The 27545-nt window shown below is 34.6% G+C and overlaps 1 protein-coding gene across 1 annotated transcript in view; it reads right to left on the reverse strand.

Moving 5' to 3' along the window:
* Drgx (Dorsal root ganglia homeobox) overlaps positions 1-27545 on the reverse strand; it is a 178763-nt gene that overhangs the window by 93740 nt on the left and 57478 nt on the right. Inside the window, exon 2 of the mRNA XM_035350942.2 lies at positions 20543-20639. Coding sequence (XP_035206833.1) covers positions 20543-20639 — 97 coding nt within the window. The remainder of the gene's footprint in view (positions 1-20542; positions 20640-27545) is intronic.

The raw sequence follows: 27545 nt of genomic DNA on the forward strand, positions 1-27545 counted from the left end.
TTTTTTTTTTTACTTTTATCAGCTGTCTAATACCACATATTAAATTATTTGGATATGCGAATTGAATTCAAATTTATTTTGTTCAGATTTGATATTGAATTTGATATTGAATTCTCATTAATAAGCAATGAATACCGCATATCTCCAATCACAAAATAGACTCTAAATCAGTAATAACTTAGTGAGTTCTCATAATAATCGCACAATTCTGAACTGGTTGATTTTTCTAGCGACTTAAAAGCAGTTGTATACATTAGCTTGCTGTCCACCGACAGCATGGCGAATGAAAATGTAGCGAAGAAAACAGAGAAGAGGGATAAGGTCTCGTACAAATCAGGTACTAGTACTTATTTAAGCTTAGAGGTCGCTTTCACGCAGGGTCGATAGTTAATTTGTCACTTGTGATACGCATATTTTAACTGTTTGTAACTGACTGAGTTTCTAAATTTTCAGCAGTAGCTATGAGTTCGTAATCAATAAATGTGACTTTAGATTTTACTCAGTATGGATTTGTTACTGCTTTGACCTGCAAGGGGGACCACAAGTCATCTAGTTGAGTGGAACATTCAAACAAATGTTTAGTTTAAGTTCGATTTTTAACCTTACATCCTAATTCTCGACAAATTCCCATAAACCGTCCCAGGAGGACGGATGTTAACTGAAATATCTGCAGATATCCTGCGCATCGAGTCATGTTTATTCAAAGATTTCGCAACTTTTATTTTCATAAAAAGATATGTAGTCTGTACTAAACTTCTCATGCGAACGTAAGGACATTCCTTAAAACTGACAACGAAAGCCACACTGATTTTGGAAGAAAAGATTCCCGTAGCTTAAAAAATGAGTGAAACCTTTTATAGGATACTATATATGCTTTAACTCCACATCATCATCATCAGACCTGTTTTTACTTTCAACCAAAGGTTGCCATTCTGCGGGCCGGCGATGGCAGGCTAGACGAGCATTTGTTGAATATTGACATTCTTTTACAAATTCAAATTTTTAATAATTTTGCAGTCACAGTTTTGCTTAGGAATATACACAGGTATGTAAGAATGTAATAAACTGCAACGTGGTATTTAGCACAGAGAACAACTAATCAAAGTCAGTGCCCCGTTCATTGTTAATCACTCATTTGTAGAATTCGGAGTAGTCATCTGAAGAATTTTAAACGGTACGCATTCAATAGATATTATACTGTGAGTTTTGCTTAGGAATATACACAGGTATGTAAGAATGTAATAAACTGCAACGTGGTATTTAGCACAGAGAACAACTAATCAAAGTCAGTGCCCCGTTCATTGTTAATCACTCATTTGTAGAATTCGGAGTAGTCATCTGAAGAATTTTAAACGGTACGCATTCAATAGATATTATACTGTGAGTTTTGCTTAGGAATATACACAGGTATGTAAGAATGTAATAAACTGCAACGTGGTATTTAGCACAGAGAACAACTAATCAAAGTCAGTGCCCCGTTCATTGTTAATCACTCATTTGTAGAATTCGGAGTAGTCATCTGAAGAATTTTAAACGGTACGCATTCAATAGATATTATACTGTGAGTTTTGCTTAGGAATATACACAGGTATGTAAGAATGTAATAAACTGCAACGTGGTATTTAGCACAGAGAACAACTAATCAAAGTCAGTGCCCCGTTCATTGTTAATCACTCATTTGTAGAATTCGGAGTAGTCATCTGAAGAATTTTAAACGGTACGCATTCAATAGATATTATACTGTGAGTTGTTTATAGCAGTCTGTAGTTCTTATAAAGTTCGCGCATGGTCCATAATCGCATACGGTAATAATATATTCCGCATACTATCAATATTTCGTGATCTAACAGTGAATGATTCATATATAAAGTCAACAGACACATGTTCTAATATTTCATCAAGTTTGTTAGTTCATCGATGATCAAAACTTAAGCAGACGTATGTTCGTATTGTTCGAGAGAAGAGTAAGTTCGCTACAGTTTTCACTCCCCAGTGTCTTGAAGACAGTCTCACAGTTCCTTACTGAAGAAGAAATGCCTTACAGTCTACATCCCTCACTGACCGACGAGAAACATTTTTTCCTAACGAAAACACTTGAGAGAGGTCAAAATTTGCAGAAGTAATTGCTTGTCCAAAATCGAATAAAATATCGCCAATTGAGAGGCGTTATAAATTCATTACGCCCTTCAAACGCCGCGCCCTGGGGCTGCTCTGTTTCTTCTCCAATAAAAAGGCGATGAGAAGTAGGTGTTGACTAACGTAACGCGGTCGCGATCGCGGTGAAAAGAAGTGGAAGGCGCATCCAGGCCTGGGTGATGTCGGAAAATTTCTCGCGTTTGGATAATGCAAATAGGAGAGCGGTTCATCAGGCCCGGGCAAACAGCCCGAAGGCACTGGCGGGCGCCCATAGCTAGAGGTGGGGGAGGAGGTAGGGCGCGCTTTTGTTGCGATCCAAATTGCGGAGCCCGCGGGCCTCGAAATTCGCTTTTCAGCGCGCGCCGATGCTGATTTGAAAAGAATTTCGGTGTTTGTCGGCCGCCCTGTAATTCGCCATCTATTTGCACAAGCCCGAGTGAAAGAGAAAGGAAGCACGTGAAGAATACCCAATTGAATAAGCACGATCGACACAAAAGTTATTACCATCCAACCAACGAGGCGACGCCAGCAGTTACACACACATGCCACACGGGGTGTGTGGAGGAAAGACGTCGGGTGGGGAAGAAGAAGGAGGAGGAGGAAGTAAAAAAATGATACAACCTCCGCGGCGATGCGAAATCTTTGATGTCGTAATAACATCCACGGCTTTTGTTGCTAAATATTGACTCTGATGCCGAGGCGGAATGTAAATTCGAAATTTGTGTTTGCGGATGAGATAGATAGAGAGAAACCGAAGGCGGATAAACCGCGAGAAATTCCTCAACAAAAGTAAACTCGTTAGCATCACAAAAGCGGATTGCGGCGGCCACACAGGCGAGGATAATGACGTCAGGAATTTGAACCGTGCAGACACTTAGGCGAAACCTGGACGCCTCTAATCGGGTAAGTAATGCAACGAGGTGTTTTTAAAAAGGTGCTTCGCATTTATCTCCCGAATATCGAGCCCCCAGGGTCATGTTTTAAAGCCCAAACATTCTTAGCAAAACATCGTCAAAATGTTTGCCTCGAATGTAGAAATGAATGCTAGAGAGGCCCGCAGGGCATCCATGATTTCGAATAGTTGTGTATGTTCGAGGTTTTCTCGCAACAATTTGAATTCGTCGTTTACAATTTTTCACCACCCCTCTTCCTCCCACGAGCCTTCTCGCCGTTTTAGACTTATTTTTATTTCTATCATTTTCGGTATTATCTTTTGTCTCAAATTTCCGCACCGCAAACACAAAACTGCAAGTTCCAACTTCGCCGTCGAGCAAATAGATTTTGTTACCATCGGCGAATTTCTCGGCAAACTGTGCCATCGTACAATTGAATTTGCGTTTTCTTTTCGATATTTAATAAAAGCGGCCATCCTTAAATGCTCTCCGGTGCTGCCAACAACAAACACTAAATCCAACTCAATCAAGCTAGCTCCTAAAAATAAACTTCTCGCTAGATTATAGCTGCTGCTGCTGATTATTAAATGTCGATCTCACTTTGTACAGATATTTGGTGTAAAATAAAATTTATAATATACTTTTTTCTTTTATACTTACCATCTGAACATTTTGCTTTTAAATTCCATTTCAAAAGCCTGCACGCATCGGCTTTGTTTAGATATTTTAATTACAAACTCTCAAGGCATCCATCCCTTGAGTGGTTCGAGCAAATTTCGGGTGACATTAGGAAACTAATGTTGCTAATAATGCCTAAGGCATAGATTATTAATATATTACTAAACACATTGTTTTTTATGTTAAATTTTTGCACATCTGCTTTCCATCAACTGACCCAGAAATGCATGAAGATAGTTTAAATAGTGAGCGAGAATCTATGTTAAGAGAAAAAGCACTGCTGCACTAGATCTGCTGTGCTAGTTGTTGGTGAATTCAGCTTTCATTTGCAACTATATTAGAAGGGTCATTAGTATTAAAGCTGGGTGTTTAGTCTTCAATATTTTCCTTGTAAATAATTGAACTAATGTTGCATGATCACACCGTAAGAAGTTAAGTTTTTCTTTTAATCAGTTTAATTCTTGTAACTTCTTGCTCGAAGTATGAATGAATTATAGAGTTACTTTTACGCTCGTTGTATTAACGGATGCTAAATTAAAGAAGTAATTAGCATTCCAGGAGGAGTCCCCTTTGATTATATTAAGTATAAATGCGGTGCTTCCTTATATTATCGCCAAAAGTAAAAATAGGTAGCTTTATAATTTTATGTTAGGCAAAAGGATACTGAAGCTACGAATGTTTTCAGTAAATTTGCATACCAGAAAACTCAATATTGAGTTTTTGAAAAACATTGTTTAATTTGGTGTCAAACATTCAAAAAAGGATTTGACATAAAGCAAACTTTACAAATTCATCAATTCACGTATCTTTAAATGTTTGCTTTCTGAAAATATACAGATAATTAGTTTATGTGACGTTTTCGAGTTAATATTGGACATGAAAAATATTTTTTATTTTTTTAAAAATTTTTGGGACATTTCCAAACTAATAATAATCCTTCGTGCCGCCCAGCCGGTATAGTGGCTAGTAACCCTGACTCCTGTAGCGATGGACCCGGTTCAAATCCATCCCAGAGGAGCCACGGTTGTAACTGTCCGTCTCATCATAACAGGCAACGGTGGTCATCAATTAGGTGCAATGAAATGACCACCGCTTCCGGCCTTTCTAGTGACGCAAGGCTAATGGGTTTATAAGGTATTTCTCCAACCTTCTTAGCGTGCCTTCGTGGTGTAGTGGTTCTGCACACTGGGTCGGTATTCCAGAGATCCGTGGTTCGATTCCTGGCGAAGGTGTTTGCTAATTTTCCATCTTGCCTGCCTCCAAAAAATACCTAATGCCTCTACAGTTTATTAAATAAAACGTCCGGCATAAAACAATTAACAGTCCTTCAATCATAATAGTAACGGTTGCCATATAAAGTGATTCGAAAAGCTAAAGGACATCCAAAAAGCATCCGAACCTCTAAACGAAAAAATTTCTAATGACCAAAATTAAAATTTCATTTTTCGTTGAAAGCGATATACCCTTAACAATTCTTGAATTACTCCCAGTTAATGAAGTAAACAAAGCGTAAAGTTAATTTGAAAATTGGAAATTTGATTCTTCACTGAAAGTAGTAAGCTCTCAACAATTATTGAATAAGTCACAGTTAAGGAAGTGGACAAACTTTAATATTAGACTAAACATTTGATTCTTTTCTGAAAGTGTAATATTCTTAGCAGTTCTCGAATTACTTGTAGTTACCAAATTGGATAAATCTTTGAATTATCCTGAACTGATTCTTTGTTGAATATGAAATGCTCTTTAACAGCTCTTTAATTACTTGCTGTTAAAGTGGAAAAAGTTAATGTTAAATTTTTATCTGAAAGTGATACGTTCTTAACATTTCTCGAATTACTCACATTTAACGAAATGCAGAAATCTTAAGGTTACCCTGAGCGTATTAACAGTCCATACATTGAAACAGCTTAATTATTAGCACCAAAATGCTACTAAATTTAAGAAAGAAAACTGTAAACAAGTACACCAGTTACATTTACTATTCCGAATTGTGAGGTAGCTTTAGACTTTAACTATTGCTTTTATACTAGTCAGAATTATAAAAATATTACTTTGACCCCAGTGTCGATTCATCGATTCATTACTGATTAACTTTCGGTTGGTTTTTGCCTCAATGTTCTTGTCTCTCATCCTAGATTCTTGTCTCGTTTGGTCATACTGTATAATTTTAAGTAATCGGTTTTGCTGGTTCCTGTACGTGGGAACGGTTTCGGGCTGCATTGTCTTCTTGAAACCTTTGCTGCTATATATCACTGAGATTCATTTATTTATGTTACTTGTATATTTGATGCATTTTATCTTAGAATGCATCTTGTTGTGTGAATAACGTTTAAATTTTACTGTATATTTTACTCGGCACAGGTTTTCATAATCTATGGCTGTAATATTTGCCATGATTTTTATCATGCTGACACAAAAGGAAGTCTGTTATATGTTTCTAACGCTAAGTTATATGTTTCTCTAACTTTAATCATCAACCAATAACAATGAATGCATCATCAACTAATAACAATCAATAAATGATCAACTAATAGCAAACAATAAATCACCAACTAATAACAACCAATAAATTACTAACTAATAACAATCAATAAATCATCAGCTAATAACAACCAATAAAACACCAAATAACAACAATCAATAAATTACCAACTAATAACAATCAATAAATCATCAAACAATAAATCACCAACTAATAGCAATCAATAAATCACCATATAAGGTATTTCTCCCGCCTTCCTATCCTGTCTTCGTGGTGTAGTGTTTCTGCACGCTAGGCCGGTATTCCAGAGGTCCGTGGTTAGACTCTCAGCGAAGGCGTTGCTAATTTTTCATCTTGCCAGCTTCCAAAAAATATACCTAATGTCTCTACAACCAGCTAACAGCAATACATAAATCACCAACTAATAATAATCAATAAATAACCAACTAACAACAATCAGTAAATCACCAAATAACTGCAATACTGCAGAGCGTTAAAGGAAAAACTGGGACACTTCATGTGCTAGAATCTGCGAAATTAAATTTTACTGACAACTGAGTTTACTTTAAACATTTTCGTATCTTCCTCTTCTCTTATATCACATATAGTATTTACTCCGATCAGAAGGATCTTCAAACTAAGAGCATGCAAAAAAGAGTTTACTCCATTTTACGCCTGGAGATTAGTAAGTATTTTTAATGATTAACTGAGAGGAAACACAAGATTTTAATACCTGCGCTATTCCAATGCAGGTCGCTTTAGTGTTAACATTATTTTAGAGAGGCAATCAACATTTTCATGTGTGCGTTCTCGTTCCAGGTGTAACTAACTAGAGGTGAAGAAATACAGTTTCATCGAATTTTAAATAGGTTCACTGTTAAGTGCCGTCAAGGCGAAACCTCACCAACAAAGATTAAGTACCTCTAAGTAAAAGACCGTTAGGTAAGCCTAGTTTAAAAGTAGCTTATTCAAATAGCAAACTTATATAGCAAGGATTCGCCATGGGGTCGCTGTTAACCCCTTGGTGTTCGGTGAAATTTTAAACGGAGATGGGGCATTGATGATGAAGGGATCCGTAGTCGAATATGCACCAGAAACATTAATATCCCATTGATTACAAAAACATTTTTAATAAAATTGATAATTAATTGTTTCGCAAGAGAGGCATAGATTTTGTTAAGATCTCAATCAATTTCGAGGGCAAATAGGTACAGAACCCTCTTCACCATGAGCAAAGAAATCTACAAGACTTGAAAGCAGCTGGTCGGGGCCAGAGTGGGAAGCCCCGTTACGACCGTTGCGCCCGTTACTTTCCAGTCTTGCAGATATCTTTGCCCCTGATGAAGAGAGACCTGCACCTGTTTGCCCTCAAACCTGATTGAGATCTTAACTAAATCTACGCCAAACATAAGGTCATTGCTTTGATAATTTTAAATTCATTGTTTATTGATATCGTGTAATAAGGAAGAAATCATATAAACTAAATATAAGGGCAAAACACACTAAAATCATTTAATGTACTTAAAAACCAATAATATTTTATAAATATGTCAAATTTTATGCAATAAAAGCAATGTAAAAAAGTAAAACGCTAAATCGCGAGAAAATATAATAAAATTGCGAAGAACGGAAAACTGGAATGGAAAACAAGAAACAAGTTAAATAATTTTATCGAGGTGATTCTAAAATTAAATGAGCAGGCGTTAAAATCACATTAATTATAATCGAAGTTTTGTGTTATTATAATCTGTGATTTTATTTCTGAAAACTTGTTTATATTTGCAAAAATTAACCATAAATTTAATAAACCATTTTTCCAAAACTGTGGCTCCTATTCTTAATCTTAATTGCTATCTTTAAGTTATTTACTTGCCATTATTTGTGTTATGATTATGGTATATACTGTATATTGCAGAGAAAAATGTAAGAGGGCTCGATGAAGAAAACCCGTCTTTTAATGGAGGTTGGCGAAAAAAAAAAAAAAGGGTTGAGAATCCCTTTTATGAAGTTGCAGTCTCACGGCATAAGACTTTCTTCTTTTCCATTCAGAATCTAAAAATGAATATTGAGTTAAATTTACTAGGAGGTAAAAATTTAATAATCTTTATGTCATTTCCCTAGAAATCTTCTTTTATCTCTCTTTGCTTGTTCGACACAAATTTTGAAAACGTATAAAATAAATGTAATGCGCATTTGTGAACTAGCGTGAGCGAAACAGGAGAAGATATTCCAATGTGGGATCGGTAGAATTATTTGCTTTCTAATATACGAACTCGTGGAGACCTTCCACGGAATTTTAAGACGCCTCCGAAAGCTGTGTTGAGAAACAATGGATTAGACTTTTCATTAAATATAAAAGACAGCACAAATACGTTTTGCAAAAGTAATGAAGAAACGTTCTATTTGTTGTTTATTTTGTTCAAGGATTTTCCAAGCCATGTCTGATTGATTTATATAACTGACATATACAACATTAAACTTAATCCGTTTACGCAGCACATGAAGGGAGGAAGCAGAAATAAAAGAGCATATTCGGCCTTTAAACATAGTGCGCTGCAAAGGAAAATGTACCTCTAGGTATCATCGAATACGATCTCGGAAATAATGCAATTTATTGGAGAGAATAAAGCGTCTCGAAAAAGGAAAATAGGTAATTCGATGGACATATTTTTCTTAAGTCAATAAAGGAGTGCGAAGAGCTGTCGTCTTCAGTCACGTACGGGAAAGTGAAGACGAAGATATTCACTAGCCTATGAAAGGAATTCGTGAGGATTGCAGTCTTTCCATGAGCTTCTTAGTATTCTGGGGCGAGTTCAACGTAACAATATTCATTCATTTGGCAAATGTTAAGGATTCAATGTACGGGGGAAATAAACAAGAAACTTCTTTCAGTGGTGATTGTAAATAAATGCATGAAAAATCTGAATTTTTCATTACGCGAAAAGTTGTTACAAGCATCCTTCTGTGCTTTAAATTTCGGCTTTTAACCTGGGACTCTGCAAAATTTTAAGGGCTCCCGAGTACAGTTTAGGGGTTCCGTTACTGCTTTTATGAGGATTTTCGGAAAGGGAAACGTAAGTAATCAATTGTGTAATCGTTGGTATTCCAACCACAGATCCTCCACCTGCTAGCTGGACGTACATCATGAATGGAAGAATTTTAAAAAAATTCATTACTTTTTTCCCCTCTTAAAGAGCGACTAAGTATAAGCACGACACCCAGTCAATCAACCAGATCCAAGTATTAATGGTTTATCATTCATCGCCTTTTAATTAAGGTGACACTGTACAAACTATTAAATGTTTGGAAGAACAAAAATCAGCCGTGCATTAGCCGAGATTCGAACGACTAATCTTCTAATTGTCTGCTGGAAACTCTAACCACTTGACCACGAGAGTTCCTGCAGGAAAATGCAACTACTGCTTGAAAGTTTTGACGTAACAGGAAAAGGAAATCGCTGTTTCCTCTATATCTACTTCATTGGAACACCAACGAAAACATTAATTGCAAATTTAAAAACATGTGTCATTAAAAGGTACCTTCTCTTCGTTACCAAGTGAAAATCAATCACAAGTCAAAAAGTATGAAACTTTCATCTAGAAATGACTAGAAAAATGTTCTCATTCGTTTAGAAACAGATTATAAAATTATATACTGTTTACAATGAACTTAAACACTGGGTAAACCTCATAAATTTATACGGTTCCATGCTATCTGAAATGTTACTATAACCGAATTAATTTACTGGGACATTCAAGCCACATATTTCCTAGGTTTTGGAACAATGTTTACATTTCTTTGCACAATCCTTTTGGTAGAAGATCAGCATTCCCGTAAATTTATTTATTGTGTCGTATTTCTGTAGTATCCATCTAGCCACTTCCATTTAGCTACTTGGATCTGAGGATTTTGAAATAAAGTGCATAACTTAATGTGCCCCGCTCGGTGCGCAGCGGGACTTAGTGGCCGTGAAAATGATGGAAGTGTTCTACTGTCTTTATGATGGACAGTAGGTTTTTTCCCTGGTGGCACTGTGATTTCTTCCTGGGTTTGAGAGGCTTTTACTAAAATAGGGAATACCATGATCTTGGCCATCAATTTCTCGCGAAAACAACAGCTCTAATTTCTTCAACTCTGTATTAAGACTTATGTTATAGTCAGATTGAGGATACAGTAATATAGAAGTTAAGACGTCCTTCAGAATTTTAAATGCATTTTCCTACTCCTCCAGTCAAAACAAATCTTCATTTTGCTTCCGTTAAGCAATGCAGAAGCCTTGCAAATTTAGAAAACCCTCAGCAATTCTTCTGTAATAAGTGTAGATATCGAGAAAGCCTTCCAATTGATAAAAGTCTGAGAGCGACACCAGTCACGAATAGCCTTGATTTCTTAGGATCTGAGAGTACACTCCTGAAACTACACACACTGACAGACGACTTTACTTTGTCTTAATATGAATCACCCTGTACAGTTATGAAGTACAGGAAGTAAAAGTCAGGTGCAAATTTAAAATACATTTTTTCTGTGTCCGTCATTTTGACGGTTACACAAGCTATCCAGTGACATAAAAGCAAAAGCTACTGCTAGCGGGATAATTTTGAACAAATGTTTCAATTAAATTGAAGTACTAACTAAAAAGCCCATTCAATCTTTGGCTCAGGCGTCAATCTTTCACGAAGCAATGACGGTTAACGAAGCTAAAGCCGATTGAATAATTCAGTCGCAGAAAGCAATAACAGAGAACCCTGTCAGATGTGGCTGCCAAAAGCTCTTTCTCAAAATCAAGAATTCTTGTGCTTGCATACATTAGCTAGTCTGCATTCTGGTGCGAGCTGACAAAAATAGAAATGAAAGTGCACAAAAGTAACAAGACAACTAGTTAATTAACATAAAACACTATGAACTGAAAGACAAACTATAGTCTTTAATTTAGAATGCAGAAACACAAAGTGATTTCCACAAAAAGTAAAATTAACTAGAACATTCACTTGTACGCTTGAACTTACAAAAAATTAAGACGTCTAAAGGAAGCTTAACATCAGCTTCCTGCGGCCTAATAATAATACTAGGCATGTTTCTAAAGTTTTAGGAATTCAAGTGCAATTTATTTTCATCAATTTTACGAAGAGGCTTTCAACATAATTCCTATTTAATTCGATACACTCACCCCAACAAAAAAGAAAACTTCTCCAAAAAAAAAAAACATTCTCGTTGTCTCTTAAACATTTTTATCCGAGTAAACTCTCAAATCAAATACACCGTAAAAGTGTTTTCAACCATGGGAACAGAATACTCCTCCCAGAAGCAAATAATTTCTGAAGTTTTCACACCCTCTTTTCACAATAAAAAAATTAATTCTCTTCTCATCTTCCATTGTTGCAAAATCAGTGCTACAAAAATGTGCCTATTTTTGTAGCACTGATTTTGTAGCACTCAAACAACTAAATCGGTTTAAAAAGTTTTTATGTAACTGTTTTTGTGCTTACGCGGTCGTAGTATAACAGCAAGTAAAAGTTCCAGTCATCAACAATCATCACATTACAGTGGTCGCTAGACTAAGAAATACAAGGGATCAGGGCTGCGTTGCCGCTATTCTGTTAACTTTTGAACTCGTTGTTTTAAATTGTTTACTTAGCATTTCTGGTGGAACTGTCAGAAAAATAGAAATGCGAAAATATTTAAAATACAAAAATATCATGTTAAATAGAATAAACCTTACAAAGTTACTTGTCTTTTATTATTTGCATAATGAAGAGAGATCAGCATGAAGAGTTTGCTGCCAAACGCGGGTACCTCCATCCTGTGAAAATTTGGAATTACATGCACTGTCTTGTAACAAAAACAAAACTCTTTCATTTGGTACCAAAAACGTGTGGATCTAATGGTTAGTTCTCGTGTTCATGTATTTTTTAACATATATAGCTGCTTGTTTCGTTAGTTTGTTGCAAGACAGAGATAACTCCTTTCCCTGAAACCAATCGCAGGAGTATTTACAGGAAGGTAAACAACACCTGTCAACAGTAGAGTGTTTTTAATTCTAAAACACATGTAGAATCATTAGGTTTATCGATGCAGGCGACGTGACATATGTGCAATGTCCTCGCTGGCAATCAAACACCGACTCTCCCGATTTGCTAGCAGGACGTATTATCTAATTAGTGCCTTTTATGTTTTATCTTTGATAGGGACACTGGGGAGACAGTCCCCAAATTCTCATAGTGACGAACTATCATCCATCACATTTTTAGTTCGGGTGTCGCTTGTAGAGTCATCAGGTTTATCGATGACTATACAAGAAGTGAAAATGGGCAATGCCCTCACCGAAATTCGAACATGTGACCTTTTGCTAGCCGGACGTGTTATCCAATTACACTACGAAGGCACGCGGAAAGGAAGCGAAAATACCCTATAAATCTAATATATTATGTTTACAAGGTATTTTCTTATAACTATATTTAGCTCCCTATATATGCTATTTAGCTCTGGATTTAGTGACTTATTCGAGCCTGCTGAAAGAGAGGAAATTGCTTCCAGAGAAGATGATGCAAACAACAGTGGCCTTTCAGGTTATTAAAAGGCGAAAAGTTTCGAATAAAAGCAATTGGAAGCAAAAAGTTTAAAAAAAACTGTAAATGGAAGAAATAAATTACGCCGTGTTTCTGGCCATGATTTTACGTAAAAGTAACGCTGGTACTTACTACCAGGGATTGTATGGGTACGCACCACATGTCCAAGTATCGTAATTTCATGTCTGTGTAATGTAAGTTTCTGCAAGCTGGCAGGATCAGGAAAAAGGATGGGCTCTGGCTTCTTTGGATAAACTTAGTGGAAATCTAGTGCAAAATGTCTGTTTCGAAAGCCTCTTAATATCAATCGATTTCGCCAGACAAGAGAGAAGATGATGCGAGAATGTGGCGATTGAAAAATGTAATTGTGTATTCTTTAAATGAAATATGATAGCTTGTAAGATATTTTATGCTAATTAACCAATTATTGTCATTTGAACGTTTACTGTAACTTCTCTTTTTCCGCAGTCCTCACGAGAACGCAAATCAGTGGTTTTGTGTATTTAATCTGAACTTAGAACTTCTGACAGCCGCGTTTTGCTGTTACCTATCATTGCAAGCTTTGTCTAAGTGTATTCAGCTTTGTCTAGCCGACGTTTTGAAATACTCGCCACTAAATACTTTAGCATGATCTACTTCATATGTAGCCTCAAACTCCGTAATATAGAGTGAAAGATAATTTTCTGTTATCTTCATTTAAGTATCCTCAAGTAGAGAATGTTCGTCTGTCGAACAAGTGGTGTCTTTCTGTTCATTGAAGAATTTTAAATATTTTAACATTCTCAAAACTTTGTGATTTGTTTCAGACTAAGGTATTATAGAGACATTAGGTTTTTTATGCTTGATACATGGCAAAGGAGTAGTACCCTCGCCGGGACTCGAACCTGGACCTCTCGAATACGCGCCAAGTGTGCTATCGTTACATCACGAAAGCATGCAGTGAATGAGGAAGAAAATACCTTATATACTCCCCCCTTAACCTAATGACCCTACAAAATAACTCGCTATCAGCCTAGTAGGATATGAAAGATGTTGACACAAGATACTAAATACAGTAGAATCCTAAAAGGTGATTTTCATTTCTGTGTATGGGTGAAAATTTTCTAGACGTAGATAGAACATCCATTTTTGGGGAAAAAGAGGTATCTCCAGCCATCATACAAACGCCACATCGTCTGGAAGGCATAGTTTTGAGTGAAAACGCTGTGCTAAAATGTGTAAAAACAAATAAGAAAATCCATTAAAAAAGAATATTTTCCCACTACTTAGAAATTTAAACGTAAAAAACGTCTTTTACGGTTTCCTGAAAACCTGAAAAATTGCAGCTACCTCCCTCTTGCAGCAAATCCTTTAATTGTAATATTCAATCGTCTTTTTTTAATCTTTAAATTAATTACCATGCTTTTAATAACTTGCCATATTTGCTATTAAAGTGCTTTTACGCCTGCGTAAATGTTTCAGAAAGAAAGAATCTACATATGGGACACTTTTAAGATTTTAAAAGGAGATAAATTTTGTCTCCGAATTTAGAATATTTTATTAGTTTTTAAATACTTACGGTGTTTTCGAGCTGTTTATAGTAATTGTCTTTAATAAATGTGAATAAATTTATGGTTTTGATCAGAATTTTATGATATTTCAAGGATTTTAATTTTAGACGAGTAAATGTAATCATATGTTTTTCAGGTTATGCGCCAAAACATCGGCCAACAAGCAGAAAAACTTAGCTAATATGCCTCAGTGATCAAAATCATTTTTTAAGGATTTAGTGTACAGCAGCTCCTTTTAAACAGATAGTAACTTAGGCAACATACCCACCTTAACTAGTTACTTACATTAGCTGTTTTTGACGGTGTGTCTAAAGAAATCAAACATGTTTTGGTCTCGGAATAATATTCAGCCTAGTGATTTTCACTCTATATTTCAGTTGGTTTGCTTGACCAAAATTCCAGCAGATATTAAGCTACGAATAATAGTATATAGGATCTTTTTCACCGTTGGAAACATTGCAAAAATATATAATGTTTTACATGATAAGATTTACTTACTACTATATTACGTTGATTTTCTTAACAGGTATTTAGGTCTGCGATTAAACTTTATTACACAAAGTTTGTGCTGAAAGCAGTAAGAATGACGTCTCCATTTATGATCTTTCAGAGTTTCAGTAAAATGATGTAGCACCAGGGTACTCGTGCATAACGCACTAATCCCAACGAAAATTCTAATTTGTGAAAAACGTTATAGTAGTAATCCGTACAGGCATTTAAACTACAAGAAGACATATAGTTCATAAGTAATCGCAAACATTTTTCAGAAACACTTATATGCTGTTCTAACTGTTATTATTAAAGTCCTTGAGACGTTTTGTGAACGCAGAGAGGCAAACTGAGAAAAAACAAAATACAGCAAGAAAGTTCAAACCAAGCTGCTGCCAGCGCTTGTAATTATCACATCATGAAGGGGATAGTTAACATAAAAACGCAATGTAGTAAGCTAGAAGATAAAATAATTTATGAGATCTATTAATAAAAAGGCAAATTATTTATGATAATGAGCATTACGAATTTACATAAAAAAGATTAATTATTGTTATATCTAAAGACTGTACAGTCATTAGGTTTTATATTATGCGGGAGACGTTAAAAATGAGCAATGCCCTCACCAAACGTCGAACCTGGACCTCTCGAATTCTCGTCGAGTGTGCTACCATTACACCACAAAAACATGCTAGAAGGAGCGAAAAAATACCTTATAAGATATCATCAAAAATCATGAAAAGACTGGAAAATTTACAGATCAAGTTATAAGGTATTTCTCCCGCCTTCTTAGCATGCCTTCTTTTCTACCTGCAGCGTAACTAGATCTACTTCAATGTCTATCTTTCGACTTTTCGCCCAAACTCGAAGATGAATACAACAGAGAAGGGGTGTAAAATACACTTTTATTGAACAATAGTTTACAGACGGCACGGACTTCCGTGCTTATACACCCACCAACTACTTGGGGCATGGGGTATGGAAAGAGGTAAAGTAACAACTAAATTCAAAGTTAAAGAGTGGTGCAAGATTACACAATTCGATTAAAAATAATAGGTTGACTCAGAAACCGACAGGGTAATAATTTCGGCGGCGGAAACGCAAAGCCAAAATTCAAAGTTAAAAAGCTGGTAGAATTAACAACGTGCGCTCATAATAGAGAAACCACGCTCGGACTAAGCTTTTCGCTACCTCAGCTTAAATACACCCTAACTGATCAACACTTGATTCTCGTTCACCCTAACTGATCAACATACTGACGAGGAAACGTGAGGGGCGTAATGTCTAACAAATTAAAATAACTGTTAGCAAAAATCACAGAACCCTAAAACTTTAAAAATGCCACTAATTTCCTCCTCGATTGCCTTGAAAATCTCAGAAACATAACTTATATCATTAACATAATATAAGCGCATCCATACGTAATTTTGGGAGGATTATTTTGAATCACGAGGGAACACAGCCTGCTCTGGATTCTAGGGGGAATTATAGCATCCGAATCATCTTTACAGACAAAGGTGATTTCGCAGTTTTTTAATTTATTTCTAAGGTTAGATTTTGCTAAGCCTTTTGTTGAGTAACAAAGAAGAATTTTGAACATCGTCTGAAGTTTGTAGTGAGTACAGACTGCAGATATTTGCAACACATCCTATTTTCTATTTCAATCCTTTCGGCATACCGTTCGGAACTAGCGGTCTGGCACAGTTCACACACTCAGGTTTGAACTTGCACACTTCGGATGAGTGAATTGCAGCTACCTTTTGACATTGATGGTTTTTGATCGAGACACTATATCCTTCTACTTCTGAGTTTTTAAAATCGGAATTAAAAAGAAAAAGCATGAGTTTTATAATAGTTATAATGTTAGATGTTTATTTTTGAAGAAAAAAGCAATTTCCTAAATCTTAATTATTTGTCAGTTAAGTGACTTGTTATGATCTAAAATCTAGTAACTGCTTATAGTCTCTTCTGATATTGCTATTTCTAAAATCTTTCTCTCTTTTGTTCTGTTATTTTATAGAAATCTCAGATTCAGTTACGAATCGCTATCTGTTTTTTAGCCCTGTCACTTCCCATTTCCCGATATGATGGATGAAATTGAACTTAAAACTACGTTAACAAAATCCAGTGCATATATCCATCGAATAATTTACATAAACATGTTAACAAAAATAAATTATTAATAGTTTTCAAAACAACTATCAATTTTTCATATGAACAAATTGTAATTATTATAGAATTTCAAGTTATGCTTTTATGTAAGTATTGTAGTCTGGTTTTGGCCTCAAATTAAACCGTATTTTCTTATAATTTATTTATACTCTGACCTCCATGCATTACTTAGTCATTCTTAAACCAAGACTTTCATAATAGCATAAATAATATTAAAACTATTTTTTACATATCATCTAGTATGTTTTTATATACTGAAGTAGGCACATATTAAGATTTTAAAAGAATTGTGAACTTCAGAAGCAAGAAATCAAACTGTTCTCAAAAGTCATAATGGTAAAAGTATTAAAATTCTTCGCCGATGTATATGTTTTTCTTAACATAATTGAATCTTAAAATTCCTTTCATCATTTTAAGAATAATGAATTATTCTCAAAACTTTGACACAACTTACAGTTCAATTTCAAACTCCGTTTATTAAATAGCCAGATATTGAATTAATATTTTGTTACTGAATTCTAACTATTCTAGACCATTTCTAAATTTTTAGAACGCTTATTCATTTTCAGTTTTCGACTCAGAATAAAATCTTATACAATTATTTCTTTGACACGCCAGTTGAAGTTTTCTCTTTCATATCTTGTTTTTTCTCCACTGCATATCAATTTCATTGAACCACTGCTTAATCATAATTATAGTTCTAAAGCGTGAAGAAGAAATGTTAAATTATGCATAAAATACTTTTTGGGGGAAAAAATTAATACCCGAAGATAAACAATTCCTTATTGAAAATAATTGGCAGATTGCTTTTAATTTCATATCATGGAAGCAAATTAAATTTTCAAAATTATTTTAATTAATTCTTTCTAATTTTGTGACCTTATAATATTAAATAATTATAACTGCTTATTTCTGCAGGTTGAAAAAAAAAAAGAGAAATTTCTTGCTCATCGCATTTGTATCGACCTTGTAATGTGTGTTTCTTTGCAACATGCTTGCGCGTACGAAGAAACCCCTTCTACAGGGCAAGTAAATCGACGCGCAAGGCAGTAAATAATCTGATGGCCTATTAAATTATGCACATTTTTTGTTGCATTTCATCTACACTTATTTCAGAGATGTATATCTTATTCAATTAATTTAGCTCTCACTTTGCGGCAAAGCTAAAATACATAAAAACTCAAAATATTGTAAAATATATTAAAAATTGTAAAATACACAAAAACATAAAACACCAATACAGTTAAAACAGTCAACAACACATTTTCATTTAAAATTAGAATTTTTACCAAAAACAAACAAATCGGCCAGCGTTCAAGGCATAATTTTCGGTGCATGTAACTGAAAGTTCACTCGGGTCGTCGAGTGCATCGAGAGAGTCTTTTAGTGCATCGCGAGTTAGTGCATCGTCGAGAGAGCGTGTTTAGCTCCGGGAATGACTGAACCGAAGAGTCGGGAGCTGTTCTCGTGTGTCGTCGAGTGGATCGCGAGTTGTAGCGTGGAGAGTCTCGAGAGTACGTGGAGTTCCGAGAACGACCAAGCAGAGTCGGGAGCTGTACTCCGAAAAGCATAGTCGGGTGCTTTGCAGGAAGCTGTCTCCACCGTGATAGCCTGATAACCTGAAGGCTGTGCCGCTGATCATGTCAGCTTGTTTATAGTATTTCATCGACGACTGTAAAACGTGTTTTGGAGCTGTTCTGACAATACTGCCAAATAAAGTGTGTTTTGATACTTCATCAAGTGTCGTCGTTATTCACTCCAAATCTACAAACCCCGTACAAACGTGAAGGAAGAAAATAACGTAACAACTTATGTCAGAAGAAAAAAAAAACGTAACAATATAAATGTATACAACTGGTGCAGCCATTTCAAGGAAAAAGGGATGTGCAAAACTGCATGTTATAGCAGTCCCATACACAAAATTTCAACGTTCTACGGCTGCTCGTTTTTGAGTTATACGAGATACATACATACGTAGAGACGTCAAGAAAAAAATCTCTTCTGAATCTATTTTAAATCCATTTTACAAACTTTTTTGTCAAAAACAGTCCTTTATTCTGTCCGTACGTACAGATGTCAGGCTAAAACATCGTGCAAAGGTTTCGAGAGCGGTCGAAATGGTTATTTTCGTTGAAGAGTTATACCCGAAATTTTTCACGACTGAAGTAAAAAAGCACCCTTTTCTAAGAGTTAATAACAGCCAATTTACCTCACATTATTTGAAAACAGAAGTAGCTAAAGATTTATTTATCTCCGCTTTATAAACATAGAAATCGCGTTCCTTTTCATCCTTTTGATGTTCCTTTATCGTGCAAAATTTTAATCACGTTTTAATTTGCCCAAAATATGTCAAACTAGGTAAGTTATGCTACAAATTCCCCCAAAATTAAAATCTAGGGCAAAAACTCGTAATACTATATTTCTTCGCATGATAAATATGCTATCTTTTAAGAACAGCTTAATGAAATTTACCGACAGGCAAACTTTACTGACAATATTACTGCCAAACTTTACTGATAATTTTACTGACAATATTACCTTGAAAGTTGAACTTATATCGAATGCGAGCAGTTGTATTAGGAAATGGGATAGTGATAATATTGTTATACTAGTCACGTCTGATATACGAACGTCTTTCATGAAATCAACAGCATATTTTTAAAAATCTTTCTTAAGAACCGGCTGAAAACATTCTTTGTGAATAACGATCGATTTTAAAATATTGACTTCCCGAGAAAGAATTTTGCACAATTATATTCATGAGCTAGTAGAAGCTTGCCACATTAATACACACAAAAGTTTTTTCAGAACAATTATAGATCAATAATTAATACCTCGCTCATTTTTAGTGAAAATAAAAACCGTAATTTTCTTGAAATGGTAAGTATATATTTATTTTTATTTAATCAGTTATTTTATGTTAAATATCTTTACTTTCATTCTTCCTTTTCGTTTTCCTACCAGAATGCTTATTTTTGGTTCGCGCGTATTCAAACGAGGTAGAAAAAGATAGTATTTAGAGGAAGGTTTAGATTTTTTAGTCAGAGCGTGTTCCGCCTTCTGAAGGCGACGCTGCTAGTTGAAATTCTGAAATAGCAGTCTGACTTCGACGTTGCGTTATTCTCGCCAACAGTTCTATCATTTTGAGTTACGGAATAAATGCTGACTGGTTTGTAAGCACAGGAGATGCCTTCTGTTGAATTATTTTGAGTTCCGAATAAAAGCGTCTTTTACATCCTTTTTAAGTTCTGTTTCGTCTTGGACACAGCGATATGTTGCTTACACGTGTGTTTAAGGATCTGCAACAAGTTACACCTAGTTGCAGGCACAGTCCCTACAAAATAAATCAGGAGCAACTTATTGCACATTTGAAGCGTTTTTATCAAAACGTTCAAAATATACAGCTCTATTCATGAACTCGCAGGATTCGGCCATACCAGTTGCAAACAGATCACATTCAATCTTTAACCTACGAGTTAGAGATTAATAATTAAAAGGCATATAACAATGATTACCCATAAATGCTGAAACATGCTGAAATTAAAGCAAAATATTAGGACGAAGTGTTATACTCACAAGGGGAGACAGCTGAATACACTGAGAATGGAAGAGGCGGAGGCCTTGGCGCCACTGATGATGGGGGCACACTGAGTGGACAATGGTAACAAAACATCTGCGAGAAAATAAGAATGGCCATTATTTAGTAATTCTCAAACTTGTTATTTTGCATAGAGATCGAATATTACAAACACAAAATAATAAAATCACAGATAAAAATACCTTAAACTATTAACACCTTCTGACGTGTCAATGTTTCCGGACTAAAAAAATACATTAGCTTTACATCTCACATATAGTATGTCTTAAGTTATAAAATTAATCAAATAAAATTTAAAATAGCATTTTACATCATTTAGTTCACGATATCTCATCTTAAAATATTGTCTGCTTACGGGCGAAAATTTCCAAGCAGTCAAACCTTTACCTCGATGTAATTACCGTCAACTGTTGTCATAGATTCCAACCCTGAGCAAAGAACAGCTATAAAGCTTTGTTGTAAAGCGGAGAAACAGCAACAGGTACTTCTAAAATACAGGGCTGTGGAGTCGGAGTCATGAAGTCAGAATCGGCGTCGGGTAGATTTTTGGGTAAAAGGAGTCGGAGTTTCTAAAAAACACCTCGACTCCGACTCCAGTTTTTGTTGTACAGCTTGAATTTGAAATGAAATTAAAGTAAATTGAAAAAATTAATGTCAAACTGAGTTAATATTTTATTTATGAACTATATACATTAATAAATAGTTATTTTCTATTTTATTGACGTATTAATAAATAAATATAAGGGAGAAGGATGGATGTGATGTTTGCCATTAGTGATTAAACTGATTTAGTTACAAATCTCACTGGTAAATTTAGGTAAGCAGCAAGAACTCCCAAAATTGATGTTCTTAGAAAGCCAGTAGGAGAAAGAGCAACGCAATGGAGAAGTACATATTTGATGTTAAAGTGGTTGTTAGAATTACGAACGTTTTCAGAAGATATAAATAACCCTAATATTTCACTAACAGAAAGACTATGGAATGATCTTGCAGAACTGGAAATCCTTCTTTCAACACCACATATAGCCACACAAAAGCTACAATCTGAAGAATTGACAGGAGGCGAGACTGGACGAATGCGATGTTTGTTGTTCCTGAAATAGAGGGTTTATTGCAGAAGGAATCATTTCTTCAATGAAGAAAAGAGAAACTAGTTTGCTAGACAATAAAATCTTGCTGGGTTCAATATATGGCGATCCAAAACGCCGAGTTTTGTTGGATGACAAACAAATCAAAAAAGCAAAGAAAGCCATCTGTGAACTTTCATTAAGAATGAAATTATTCTCAGAACAACTGGAGTATTCGAATCAGGACAGTCAAACTGCAGATATTGCAACTGAGTCTCTATCATCTTCTTCCACTGATGAATTAAAGTTTGACAAATATTTGGATAATATTGAAAAGCTAAGGCAAAGCGAATGAAAATAAAGAACCAAGAGCCTATAGATATAAAAATGAAAAAATACAAACAAGATTTATACACGTCCTTTGAAGAAATAGATAAATATGATTGCTCTTGCAAGACACCTCTTTTAGAACTTAAAAAATCTATCCTGAAAAGTTAAAGGAAGTAGCCGTAACAGTAACAGCTCTTCTTCTTACTCAAGTCTAACAAAGAAGATCTTGCCGAAGTTTTATTGTTTCTTAGGCATTACTAATGACAGTTTTTCCATTTCATAATAAATGCTAATTAATATAAAATATTTCTTCCTATGTATCAATTTTTATCTGTAGCATCTACTACTTCTTTTATATTAAAAAAATAAGCTGTACCCATGTTTATATGTTTACATATATATGAAGGAGTCGGAGTCGAAGTCGGAGCCATTAAAATTCCAAGAGTCAGAGTCAGAGTCGGAGTCGGTCATTTTCCCTACCGACTTCACAGCCGTGCTAAAATATTGTACAAAACAAATGGAAACCAAGGGTTAACATGATTCAATATTTTCGTTGGTACGGATGGTTTCGTGTTGGATGGGAAGATGCTAATGATGAACTCAGTAGCGGTCGCTGTCCATTCTCGAACGAATAAAGACTTTAGAAAAGTTCGATAATTCTTGATAAAAGAACTTTACTTGTATTTTCAAGCGATACAGTGGGCGATACATTAAGCGAGATGAGAAAAATACTTTTCACAATATTAATAAAATTTAACTAATTTAATATAAGCATAGCTGGAATCATATTAATACTTACTTTCACAGAATGTTAATTAGTAAAAGTGTCATAAATAGTTGACTGTTTACGCAAAAGTTCATTTATTAAAGTTCATTTACATAAGGAAAAAAACTTCATCGCATATTATTTTAATAACATTAACCGACATATTGTTAATCCCAAAGAGCGATGTATTTTCTTTGTTTACGTATGCAAATGGCTAGGGCTACAGCAGTTCCATATAAATATCCAAATAATAACGCTAACCGCGATCACATTAAGTGGAACCTACTGTAGCTAATGAGCTTCGTATCAGTGAAGAAACTGATGAGAAAATTGTCCTGGACGACCCTGAAAAAACGAAACTTTTTTTTTCTTTTACGCTTATTTATTGAGTTTAGACTGGAAGGAAGATCCAATTTCTGCTCGCCATAATTTGATCTGGATGACAGAAATTATGCCTGTCTTTCAGACAACTGCTATGTATAAAAATCGCTGATTTTCTTATTATCCTGAGAAAACATGCAGTCATTTACTTGAACTGGGAAAGGTTTACAGACGCCACAGAAAATTCGGTTTCAGAAATCTCGAATAAAGATCATTTTGGTGCCCTTTTTACTGGAAATTTATACTTCGCAAATAATATTTTTCTGGGAGACAGACGGTGAATTTCACATTCTTAACGATGTAATGGACAGACTTCTGAAGGGAATCCAAAGCATCAGGTCTTGAAAAGTTTAGTCTAATAACTGGTTTCTGATGTACGGCAGTGCGACATCCTTCTCGTCAAGTAATTTCCTTCGTTAAAAAATTCTTTTAATTCTCAACACACTTATTTGATAAATTTGGTCCATACAGACTCCTTTATTTTGTATTTTTTGTTTAACGTGAACCTCATCTAAATGATTCTAATTTTAATAATAGCGAAGAGATTCAGAAAACCATGACCAGAGATTTAAACATGTAGATTCTTTTTAGTCCGTTTTGGAATCATAGATTGTACACTGACTGAAAAGACTAAGTAGCGAGTTCTCGCTAGGTCTTGGAAGAACAGATGACTGAAAAAGAAGGTTTAAATAACTTTTTTTATTTGAACTAAACTTAACAGAAATGCACTCACTCGGTGCTCAAAATTGACTACCACGTGTGGTCAAGTAACTTGAACAGCAAAACAAGCAATATAAAAAAAATTTTTGAAGTCAATTCCTTACTTAGGTTGTAAGGATTATGTTCATTTTATTAACAGTTAAATTTCAAGTTAAAGTTCCTTTCCTGTCAAATTCTTAATTTCAACTTACTACTTACGGCCAGAACGTAGTTTTAGAATCACTCTGAATACATAATGAGGAAGAGCGATATTTAACCGTGAAGTTCTACTTGCTGAGTTAGAGAGAATCAGAGTTTCTGATTTGCGCGAGTCTGCCTTTTGGCTACTCTCTCTCAAAGCTGTTATTATGTCCGGCCGTTCTCGGGCCCTTGATAGCTTCGCAGTCATCTCGTGTTAAAGGGGCCAACTGCATTAAAACTTTGATAGCTTCGGCTATATCTGTTTAGTTTAAAATAGTTTTAGTTGACTTCTCAGCCTCTTAAGTTCAAGCTCAAGTGTCGTCTTTCTATACTCCAAGACGGAGTTCTGTTCAATCTTGTTTGAATAATAAAGGGTTATTTACCCTTTCATCTTGTTGTTTCTTGTCGCACGAACTCAAGCGATTATTCGCTTAACTGGTCTTAAGATCCTTCACGGTCCACAAAATAACTTAGCATTTACAAAGTGAGGAACTCTACAAGGTCAACAAAGAAAAAATTTTTAAATACAAAAAAAAAGAATGTTTTTTAAATACAAAAGAAAATTTTAATTATTAAAAATTTTTAAAGATTTATATTTGAAAAACCTATGTTAACATGAAGTGTCATCCACTACAGGTTTTTTAAACCTGTTTTTTTAAACATTTTTTTAAAATGTAGTTAAACTTGAGCGGATAAATAAAATGTGTTTTATTAAAGATTGAAAATATGAACAAGACGTAGGAAGAATGTGAGCTAATAGTAGGAATTTAATAAAATACACAATCACAATAAAAGTATGGATTAGCTACACGACTGGCTCCTTCTTTATCTAAACCGCTAAATCGGCTGCACACAGCAAAGCCGAGCCTAGAATATCAATATGTTCTAAAGAGAGCGACTAAGCACCAACTATTCACGTACAGAACTACTTCAAACACGTGGCGCAAACTCGGAACTAATTCTCCTACTACAAACTTTTAAAACCGCTGTTTAAATACTGATTCCGATCTCACTTAGATTTGCATACAAGTCATTAAAATTTTTCATTTCTGGCAGGAAATTGAAATTAGAAGGGAAAGTAAAGTTTATAAAACTAAAAATAATTCGTTAGGCTAAAATAAGGCCTTTACAAACAGTCTTCCCAAAAAATGAGTTCCATGACAAAATTAAGCAATTGTAAGAAGTTGCCAAGAACGCTATAGAATTGAAAGGTTTTATACTGAAGGCTAAAAATTAAAAACTTTGCTTTCCTTAACTTTCGTATCTGAACAACACTAATACGAAATCCTTGTGTGCGCACTATACAAATCATACTTTTTAATCATATCTTAAAGCATTCAGTATGTAACAACAACAAACATATAACGAAAATCAGATCTTATATATCTCTGCACACGAACTTGTTTCAAATAAGTAATTATTAAAATAGAAGCTATTACTTTTGATCATATCATGTTTAAACTAGCGATATTATAAAATTAAAAGAACGGTTAAATTATTATAAAATTAATTATAACGGTAAAATTGATCAATAAAATTAAAATCCTGATTATTATCAGCTTTCAGAAGAAAGCAACTATTATTTCAAGTAAATTTTCTAGTGAAAAATTAAGGATTTGTCGTTAATTTTCCCGAAGAGAATCTGGTCTTTTAAGAGTTAATGAACGATTGCACAAATTCTTTCTCAAAAACGATTCATCAAATATTCCTGTTCAACTTCAGTTTGAAAGAATAATGTTCGTGAAATTATTACAACTTAAAACGATTTTTTCCGTTATTATAACTTCTGTCACAGTTGGAAAAGTTTTATATATTTGAGCCGGGTTGACGAACTGGCGCGTGCGAAAGCCGTATTAGGAACTTAATCGGAAAGTCTGTTGCCCATTGTTAAAAGCAGGTGCAATTATTTGGGGTAATTTCACCACCTGTGGGATGAAAATTACAGTTTAATTAAAAGTCTGATGGGGCTACCAAATGACTTTCTTGTACGGCCTATTAAGTTATACACATATTTTGCTGCGTTTCATTTATACTTCCTTCCTCGAATGATTCTAACTTAATTAACCGATTCCTCAAAGCACCAGAAAGCGCAAATTTTGAAATTAAGTAGCCCTGTCATCTTGTGTCGGCGAGGGTTAAACTTTGGATGCCGTGGGAAGTATTTTTGTTTTTCATAACGAGTATTAAAACTTTCGCAAATAAAAACCGGAAGACCGCACTTAAAGTTATATTTATTTATTTGTCCAAAGTTATTTTTTAATTCTCACTTATGAGCTTATGCATTGCCAAAATATGAATATTTTCGTCATTTGAAACACTTTTTAGTGGGAAGTATATGACTACGACAAATGATTTCAAAACTAAAGGCCAGGTAATAATTTTTAAGCCGAATAAGGAGCTATCCCTCACCCAATTAAACGTACACACACATATACATATATGTATATGCGTATATACACACATACATTGTTATGCACTGCCGATTGCAATGAAAAAGGTTGGGGGGGGGGACAACTAGATGTTATAGCAGTCCCATACACAAAATTTTAATGTTATGCGGCTGACCATTTTTTAGTTATGCCTGTTATATATATACATAGATGAATACACAAATGTTTTAATGAATTAATAATGAAAACCTGAAAGAAATTATAATAAAAACTGGAATGCAAAATACATTCAAATTCTGTAATGATAAATATCCTAAACATACAGCCCTCAATGTTTGCTTTTAGTGATTATATAGCTATCTTGAAATCGTCAAAACTCCTCCATATCCCAGACTCGACTAAATCCTATCGAACATATAGGAGTGATCTGGAAAAACGAAAACATAATATTTCTTCGAAAGCTCTTTTTAAGGCGATACTTACGGAGACATGGAACAAAATAGAAAATTTTTTCATGAAATCGTTAGTTGAATCTATGCCACAACACATGAAAAGTGTTATTTATTATTAACTAAATAACATACAACAAAATATTGAATATCCTGTTATTTTCATATTTAAATATGAACTCTTTACTTTAACGTTTCAAACAGGTTTTTTTTTTTTTTTTTTTTTTTTTTTTTTTTTTTTTTTTTTTTTTCGAAACACGTATGTATCAAAACAGATCATCGGTAGCAATAAATTCATTCTGCAAACATTTGGCAAATGATATTTGCAAGTCAAACACAACAAATGCGAGCCACTATGGGATTGTGCTATTTTTCATTAACGAAATTTAAGACAAAGCACGATACGCGGCTTGATTATTATTGGCAACCATAAAAAGTTGCAGAAGGGTAAAAATGGTTTTAATAAATGACCATTTATTGAGCCGATACCTTATTTTACAACACCAGACTTTTTAATAAAACTGAATGGGAAAACTCATAAGCTGGGGAAACCATAACTTTCCCTGTCTGCCTCATTATAACTTGTTGAAGAAGTATCTCGGAGTGGGAGGGAAGGGGTGTTTTTCTCCTAATACGGGAGAAATTTTATCGGGGCCAATCTGAGAACTGTCAGCCTGGAATTTAATCAAGTGTTAATG

This window comes from Stegodyphus dumicola, chromosome 8 (assembly GCF_044657685.1).
Source record: "Stegodyphus dumicola isolate Sdum_Otavi_A_Nest chromosome 8, ASM4465768v1".
Lineage (NCBI taxonomy): Eukaryota > Metazoa > Arthropoda > Arachnida > Araneae > Eresidae > Stegodyphus > Stegodyphus dumicola.